The sequence below is a fragment of the Rattus norvegicus genome, chromosome 2 (assembly GCF_036323735.1).
Source record: "Rattus norvegicus strain BN/NHsdMcwi chromosome 2, GRCr8, whole genome shotgun sequence".
NCBI classification, from domain to species: Eukaryota; Metazoa; Chordata; class Mammalia; order Rodentia; family Muridae; genus Rattus; species Rattus norvegicus.
Window position 1 is genome coordinate 125,719,341 of NC_086020.1, and position 9,484 is coordinate 125,728,824.

Consider the following 9,484-nt stretch of genomic DNA (forward strand, 5'->3'; position numbering starts at 1 on the left):
TATAAGTGATCTTGGACATGAGGTCAGCTCCCAGCACCCACATGGATGCTCACAGCTTTGTCACTCCCGTTCCAGAGACTGTGACACACTCACACAGACATGCAGGCAGGCAAAACACCAGTGGACATGAAATTAAAAATCAAATTCACATTTTTTTAAATAAGTACAGTAGCTGGGTGAGTGGTAGTCTCATACCTTTAATCCCAGCCCTCTGAAGGGAGAGGTGGGTGAATCTCTGAGTTCCAAACCAGCTTGGTCTACACAGTGAGTTCGGGATAACCAGGGCTACACAAAGAAATTCTTGACTCAAGAAACAAAACAAATAAAAGATACAGTAATAAAATTGTTAAATATAGTGACATATTCAAATGTATGAGGATGCATGAGAGATTAGAGAAGACCAACAAATATCTAAGTGTTTGTGTAATGTTTGACATGGCTCATTGTTTCTGTCTCCAGGAACTGGATAATTTCTGTAACCCCATCGTTTATAAGCCCAAACCAAAAGTAGAAGCTCCCGAAGATAAAACAAAAGCTAGTAGTGAGCACAATGGACCGATGGATGGACAGAATGGTGCAGAGAGCAGCCCAGACCCACCCAAAGGAGGCTCCCAGCACACCGACTCTGGAGAGATGGAAGTGGACTAGGCGCCATGTAATTCAGCAGGGGTTAACCACAGGGTCCGTCCATCCTTATGCCTGGTACACACAACATATGTTCAGTTGTTCCTAACTACTTTGTCATTTGTTTTTTGGAGTAGTTTCGAAAAGTGTCTATATTGAGTGCATATTGATGTCCATTGCTGCTGTGAAGCTTTAGCTGAATATAGACGTACAAATCAGTTTGAGCTCTCCTTACATACTTTGTGTCAGTATGCAGGACTGCTATGTACTCGGCAACCACCCACTGTAGCCACAGCTTCTACTTGCATAGCCCTCAGCTTCTGTGTGCAGGAACAGGATACTGCATTGCTCTTTTGTTGCAGAGGCAGGGTTAACTGCATTATTGTTGTGAAAACAATCTGAAGATAATGTGGTTTAGAGCCACCAGCACTGACCCTTTTCTAGTTCCCTAATGCTATCACTTAAATATTAAAACAAACGGGAGGTTCTGACATCCTAGAACATCTCACTGATGCGCCATAAGGAATCCAGTCTTGTCATCACATAAATGATCAAAATGACACTCAGAGGGACAGTGTGGTTTGAGTTGGAATAACACCAGCATTTGCTGCTTTTGTTAGTAGCATGGATTTGTGTTTCCTCCTCGAGTAACTCTTCATTTGAAACTGTTGATCTACTTGTCCAAAAGACCAGCTGCTGTCCACACTTGTCCACACTAATGCTAAAGCACTGTTGACCTGCTCAGGTGTGCATCTGTGATGCTGACAGCCTTGGTTCAGTTTATAGTTGTGTTGGTTTTCTTAATTGCTTTTTGTTAATAATACCTTAATCTGGGGTAGGGAGACGTTGCACAATGCCTTGCATTATATATACCTATCACTGATTTAATGTTCCAATGTAGATAGACACTATTAAATAAGCAGTAATTCCTTGAAAGGAGTACCTGTACCAAGTCTTAGGAAATAATGCTTGTAATAAACTGTGTTACATCAGTAGGTAAAATACATAATGTTACATAGTGTAATATGATATAATGTGATTAAATTATAGTTCCTGCTGTTAAATTGCCTTTTGAAAACTTGGCTCCAGGGTTGGTGCTTCTTAAATGGGGAAAGGCACAGTGAACTTCAGCCATCTTAAGGACCTGGCCTGTGGTTTATCACCAGACTCGTTCCCACCATTCAGTTGTGTTCTGAGCCTTGGAACTGTCTTATTTAACCATGGGGAAGGCTGGAGTGATGCTTCAGTCTTCAAGGGACAGAAGCAGGACAGAATGCAACGGGCCCTTGTGTTCTTAGTGCTGTTCACTGAAGATTGACTTCAGGTACAATTTTCAGAGGCTCTTTGTTTTCCCAAAGCTAAATCTTTATATTAAACTCAATACTGACTTTTTCTTAAGTAGCTAAAGACCGAGAGTATACTATCTTTAGGGATAGCCATTTCTCAAATGAGTTCTCTAATAGAGATTTTGTTCCTACAATGTAGTCTGCACTGAAAGGAGAATACAGGAGGGTGGGATTGTCATTTTGCAGGAATTTTTATTCAGATTTTGGGGGTAGATATCATTTCCTTTTATTAAGAAAATCATAAAATCCAAACATTTTAAATGTCTATATCTTTTATTACAGTGAAACAATTAGATCCAAATAAATGAAGAAATACATTTTAAGTAGATATCAGTTACTTTTAATTTGTATGGTAAATATATACACAGGTACACTTAAGGAAAAAAATCATGGTTGTAAAGGGAATACATAACCGCACAGAGATTGTCTAGCTGCTTCCTGGTTATGGCTTAGACTCAGTAAGGAGCTGTCCCTCAGGACCTGTTGGAAGTAGAAGAGACGTCTCACCCTGCGTCTGAATGTCCAGAAGCCTCAGGTTTTCCATTCTGCTAAGTCACTTCCACGCAATTAGTTTAATGTTTTAGTCAGAGAAAAAAACATAATTATATAATATCATTTAGTAAGTTTAGTATATCTAAAGATAGTCTATACTTTACCAATTTGATGTGAATGCTTTTTAAAAAAAAAAACTATGCTATTTAAGGGAAAGAAAATGTACTTTCCTTAGCAGTTTTGTGTTGACAGTATGATTCAACTGATCTTTAATATGCATTGCAATAGGTAATGCCAGATCCAAGCGTTTTCAAAGCAAAAAGGTGCACTTTAAAGGACACACAGCCAAAGCAATGTTACTGTCCAGCATACTGCTTAAAAATATGTTAGTATGGTTTAATTCTGAAAGTACAAATTATCTTCCTTTAAGAAACCAACCATTGGGGTTGGGGATTTGGCTCAGTGGTAGAGCACTTGCCTAGCAAGCGCAAGGCCCTGGGTTCGGTTCCCAGCTCCGGAAAAAAAAATAGAAAAAAAAAAAAAAGAAACCAACCATTAAGGCAGTTGTGGTGGACATACCTTTAGTCCCAGAACTCAGGAGACTGAGGCAAGCATATTTCTGAGTTTGAGACTAGCTTAGTTTACAAAGCAAGTTCCAGAACAACTAAGGCAACACAGAGAAACCCTTCCTCAAGCCATCTGCTCCCCGAAAAAAGAAATAAATCTGTAATAACCAACTATACGAAGACTCTTAAATGATACAAAAAGGGAAAGGAAGGAAGGAAGGAAGGAAGGAAGGAAGGAAGGAAGGAAGGAAGGAAGGAAGGAAGGAAGGACCTGCAAGATAAGGGTGCAAGCACCCAGGAGTGGAGATGGAAAGAGTCTGAACTTAACTATGGCCATGCCGGATTACACTGAGATTCTATCCCAGAAAAGAATTCTTTAGCAAACTACAGAATTTTTAAAATTCTAAAAAGCTACAAACATCAAGTAATTCAAATACTAAAATTACATGTCAGTTTTAAAACAGTAACCAGGTCTTTGCTGGGTTGGAGGTGTGGGCATCAGGTGATAGTTTCCTGACAAGGCATCTTTAAATATTAGAGCTCAATATTCAATTTAAAGATAGTGTTAAGCCACTCATATTAGCAAATGCCTTTTATCCTAGCACTCCTCAAGCAGAGGCAGACAAATTTCTTGAGTTCAAGCCAGTCAGATCTACATAAGGAGCTCTAGGCCAGTGCTACATAGTAAAACCCTACCTCCAAAAGGGAAAAAATGTTTTTAAACATTTTATCAGAATTAGCACATCCGTGACTTAAGAGAAATCCACCTGAAAAGGTGAGAGACCTAAACTGTGACCTAGACTAAGTAAAATTATTTTTCCATTCTTACGCATTTGAAATGTTATGGTGACCTTTGAAACAATTCCAGGAGCCATTCCCATGTGGCTTTGATACCTAGGGCTTGGTAACTCAGAGAGATTAAGTCCTTTGTACTAATTTTATGAAACAGGACTGTAGGTGGGGACAGGTGTTGGTGTAGAGGGGCCTCACTAACATTCTTAACCCTGGGATAGATCCCTAAGCAAAAAGAAGTGTCATATTTTAGAAGGCCTAGAGGTGACTTATTTTAGATATATACAGTTTATAAAACTTCATTTTAGAAATTTGTTTTGTGACATTTGGTTATAAAATTTTAATGAATGAGCTAATTGATTTTTCGTTTGTATTTGAAGATGTGGATGACAAAAAAAAACAAAAGAGAGGTGCTTATAGAGTCTGGTTCTAATCATTGCTACCCTCTTTCTGGAGTCCATATTTTAACAATTCTTTAAAAAGCTAAACAATTTTAAGGCAGCCAGGAAATTTTAGAGGACACAGACATTTGACCAAAAGATTTTCAACTTTAAACATTTATTTATGGTTCTTTGTCAAGACTTAATCTAAATATTTTAAAAGCAATTCCAAGAAAACATACAAGATTTTTCTTTTGTTTAATAAGCTTTAATAAATAATCAAAGACCAGCATTTTAGCTAAAAATTGTAGTTATTTAACCATCATATTTGTCTTTAAAGTACACAAAATTAAATTCTTGGATCTGGAAAGATAGCTTAGCAGTTAAGAGTACTGGTTGTTCTTCCCCAAGGACCAAGATTCAGTTCCTAGCACCCTTATCACTGCTCATAGCCACCTGTAAGTCCACTCCCAGAGGATTCAATACCATCTTTTAGCCCCAGCAGGCACTGCAGGTACAAACATAACATTCTGGCAAACATTCATACACATAAAATAAGCATGCAATCTCATATTCAGTGTCTTCTAACAAACTAGTACTGGGATTACAATCTTGCCAAAATGTGTTAAGTTTAATGATGTGTTAGTACACTGTTCTATTACTAGAAAGAGACACACACCATGACAAAGACAACTCATGTCAAAGAAAGCGTTTCGTTGGAGGCTTGCTTACAGTTTCAGAGTTGAGTCCATTTGCATGATGGCAGGTAAGCAGGATGGTGCTGGAGAAGTAGCTAATAGCTACATCCTGATCTATAGGCAGTAGGCAGAGAGAAACAGAGACAGACACTGGGCCTTCTATGATCTTTTGAAACCTCAAGGTCCAACCCCAGTAATGCACTTCCTCCAACAAGACCACACCTCCTAATCCTTGTAATCCTTCTCAAACCACTTCTAGTCTCCAGTGACTAAACAGAGCCTATGGGGGAGCGTTCTCATTCAAACCACTAAACATGGCAAAATTCTTAGTTATGTTAAACAGTAAAGGGGCATCTAGAATGTTAAGAATGTTGAAAATCAAACCGCTTCAAAGGAAAATCAAAAACTAGAAATTGACAGACCTGTACAGCTGCAAAGGCTCCTTGCCTACTGGATTCTTAAGGATGCATCCAGCATATTATAATAGTGAAGAGTAAAAAGGGAAGAATATTTGTTAAAATATATTGAGACAAGGAGCTTTCAAATCAAGGAGTCAAAGATAGCAGTAACTAAGTCATGACCATCTGATGCATGATGCAGTCATATCCATGGTACTGACATAGCATGACCCTTGCTTGGAGTATGAAGTTATGTCACCCAAGTCACAGGATGATTATTAAGAAAACATATAGACACCCAAAAACATCCTGTAGAGATGATGAGATACAACATGCTTTAAATTGTATTACAGAATTTAAATAACTAGTTTTCACAATTGGCTGTATGTAAAATGTCATTTAAATAGTGTTTTCAAATGCATTGCTCTTACAACCTTGATTTTCCTTTAACTCTTCTCTTTCATAATATTTAAAGCATTCATCTGCCATGTTGATAATTAAATTAGCAGTTTAAATTAGCAACTAAAGTTCCCTTGAGGCCCTTTCCCCTTGTATTTGAGATTAGGTCTTGATATATAGTCTTAGCTGGCCTCTAACTTGTGATCCTCCTGCCTCAGCCTTGAGCTTTTACATCACACATATGTAATAAACCAGGATGAATATTCCAGATTCATCATTTTCAGGTTTAATAGTGGCATTGAAGTAGTCCTTGGCCAAAAGAAGTCAGTTTGTGAATGTTGTGTGTTAAGTATGACAAAATAACAAGACTAGAAGTTCAAAGTAAAAAGCAGACACCTTTGATTTTTGATTAAGAAAAAGCACTCTGCATCTCTTTATTTAAAGTTTCCTGTTTGTTCTTTCTGAGAGAGTAAGTGAAAACACCTTTAAAATCATGTCACCTGCTTAGAATGTACATGTTAAAAACAACTTAAGACCAAAAAAAAACCTAGCTTTACAGTGTACATTTTTCTCTAAAATAAACTTTGGTGGCTTAGTGTCTTGGAAGGAGAGTCCTAATATGAAACTGTCACCTCTTAGATTTCGGAGGAAGAAGCCATTGTTACTAAGCTGTGTAGTGTTACATTACACTACATAGTTTTTTTGTTTTGGTCTGGTGTAGCTTTGGCTGTCCTGAAATTAAACTCACTATATAAACCAGGCTTGCCTCAGAGATCCTCCTGCCTCTGTCTCCTGAATGCTGGGACAAAGGTATGTGCCACCACCACCCAGCCAGAATAGTTTAAAGAAAGTTATGCTAAATTTTCTAGTTCTGGTAAACAGTCTTCCAGTCATCTTCACAACTATTATTACAACCATGTACAAAGAGACTCTACTCTAGTCATTCCTATACAAGGACTTTTGACAGTTTAGTTCTTAGTAACTAGTATTAGTTTTCTTCCTTTTAGAAGAACTATACATTTGATTTCTCAATTCTGTTTGCAATGCAGTACAGAAAACTATAATCAAATGTGACATCTATAAAATAATTTTGGCATAACAGACATGAACAGACATAAGAATGACTTTCAATGTTAATTATAATCTATAAATATCACTTTGGAATTTGACTGGTTCACAAATATATCCACAGAATGTTTGCATATGGAATGATGAAAGCATATAAAACCTTTCCTGTGTATGTAAACTGCATCTTCATACTAGCAAACAAGTAGCAATTGATAATAAATGCAATTCAGTTTTGGATGTCAGTCCACATTGTCAAGAAGTCATGTAATAATAATAAATACATATTCTGCCTGCTCCTTGACCATGAGTTTTGCACACTAGAGGTTTACTGTTTAAGTGTTGACCTTTACTCACTGCATGAAACACTGATGCCAGGTCACTAATCTTCTTAAATAAGGAATTTGCATGACCATTGGTTTTTTAGCAATCTGGCAAGATTTGCAAACTTTCAGGCACTTAATTCTGAAGATTAAGATTCATATGGTAGTTTTTGAGTGTAAATGTGTTAATGGACAAAAGCTTAAGAGTGAAGAAAAGCTTTGGAACTTCTCAGGTTAAGAATAATTTCTGCCCAGGTCCTCTATGACTTGCTGCTCCTGGAGCTGGCAAGGTGGTTCAACCAATAAAAGCACTTGCTATGTGAGCCTGAGGATCTGAGCCTGTTCCCTAGATCTCATGATGGAAGATCTCAAGTGTACAGAATTGTCCTGGCTGCAGCATGCATGTGCATGCACACACACACGTAAAATAAAAAGGAACTGCTGCGCCTGGGGCTGGGGCACATCTCAGAAAAGTATTAATGCAAGCATGTGGATCCAAAGCACCCACTAAAACAACAACAAACAACACTGGGGCTAGTGGCACTGAGGAAGTGGACACAAGAGATCCCTAGAACTTGACCATTTGGCAAGCTACCGGTTTAGTGAGAGACCACATCTCACAGCCAGGTATGGTAGTGCACATCTTCAATCCCAGTACTTGGGAGGCAGAGGAAGGGTACAAAAGCAATTGCTGTTCCTAATAAAATATATGTGTGTTCCTGAAAAGGGAAAATATTAATAAAGGAACAAAAAGAATTGTTCCTGATAAAAAATAAATATAATATATATAGTATTAATCTGGGGGGATTAAGATATCTTGTAAAAAATAAAAGGACGTGTCTCCTCAATCTAGAAAAACATACTATACACTTTAAATTTCCAAGTGATCTCAGCTACAGGGTGGTGTTGGTGATGCACTCCTTTAATCCCAGCACTCAGGAGGCAGAGGCAGGTGGATCTCTTCAACCCGGTTTACAGAGCAAGTTCCAAGACAGCCAGAGCTACACAAAGAAACCCAATCTCAAAGTTTCAGGAAGTGCACATATTCTAAAGCCTTAGATGGGTGAGCTACAGGTGTTTATTCAGTTCAGCTGCTCATCAGTTAAAATTTTGAAAGGGTTTCTTTTAAAAAAAATCTCAAAATATGTAATATAAGAGGAAGATTTTTAGAGGTAAGAATGGACTGTTCTGTTATATGTGTGACCTTAATAATTTATCTTCAACCTTTTCCCCCTTTGGATAAAGAAATAGATTCAAGATGGTTCACACAGCCCAGAAATCTCACAGGCAGCATGACGTCAGCAGGGTGAGCACACTCCACAATGATACTTTTGGCCACCTGTCTAATCTGTCAACAGAGCAGAATAAAAGTGATTTCCTTAGTGATTAGAGATGACAAGAACATTAAATTAATAGAAGTTAACTTAAACCAAATTGCACCACATTGCTAAAAGAATTGAAGCCACATTAAAAAGTCTAGTAGCCAGGTGGATTGCTTATTTTGGTGATGAGCACTAGGGAAACAGAGGCAGGGTGTCCATTAAAATTAAGTATGAAGCCAGTCAGGGCTAAGAGACCTTGTCTTAGCAAATAACAACCTAAACACCAAAAACTACTTTAGTAGGTGTCATACATTTCCCAGTGTGAAGAGTATTTTGTGGCTTATAGAAAGATCAAGAAATGACATAATAGAGGAAAAGTTGTGCTAAGAACATACCAAAAGTGAAAGGCTCAGATAAAAAGTGATTCTACAGTTAAAAAATGTTTCTGGGGGTTGGGGATTTAGCTCAGTGGTAGAGCGCTTGCCTAGCAAGCGGAAGGCCCTGGGTTCGGTCCCCAGCTCCGAAAAAAAGAAAAAAGAAAAAAAAAAGAAAAAAAATGTTTCTGTAAATATGAATAGTAAAAATTAACCATTTAGAGTATAGAGTGCTTTAATTATAGATAATTCAACAGAAATGTAACAGTTCTGACAAAGTCTCAGAACACAGAAAGTAACCGGCAATGAAGTGATAACAGAAGGCAATAAACATATAAAACAAAAAGTAACTGGATGACATGGATTTATATCAATAGTTATGGTCTATTAATGGACTCTGACAAACTTTAAATGCATGTGAAATAGTTCAAAAACAAAGGCCACAAAGTAAAGCCCAGGAATACCGAAGATAGCTTTAAGACTTTTAAGCAACAGTCTAATTCATCTATGAAACTAGATACAGTGGAAAACATCTAAAATCTGGATCTGGAATTCAAGGCCAGCCTGAGATAAACAGCATGACCCTGTGTCAAAATGATTTTATTTGCCTATTAAGGCACTACAAAAGAAATTCTATATTGCAACGTGCTTAAAATTAAATTTCTAGAATGTTAAGTCATGCTGAAATCAGAGTACTTCTATGAA

At 37.5% G+C, this 9,484-nt stretch overlaps 1 protein-coding gene across 2 annotated transcripts in view; it reads left to right on the forward strand.

Annotated features, from left to right (window-relative positions):
• Positions 1–7,064, forward strand: part of Hspa4l (heat shock protein family A (Hsp70) member 4 like) — a 58,059-nt gene extending 50,995 nt beyond the window's left edge. Inside the window, exon 20 of one of the 2 annotated variants that reach the window (NM_001106428.2) lies at positions 460–1,702. In NM_001106428.2, coding sequence (NP_001099898.2) covers positions 460–648 — 189 coding nt within the window. In that variant the 3' untranslated portion in view covers positions 649–1,702. Of the gene's footprint in view, positions 1–459 lie in introns of both variants that reach the window. The other variant, XM_039102005.2, reaches the window with a different exon arrangement.
• The last annotated feature ends 2,420 nt before the right edge of the window (positions 7,065–9,484 follow it).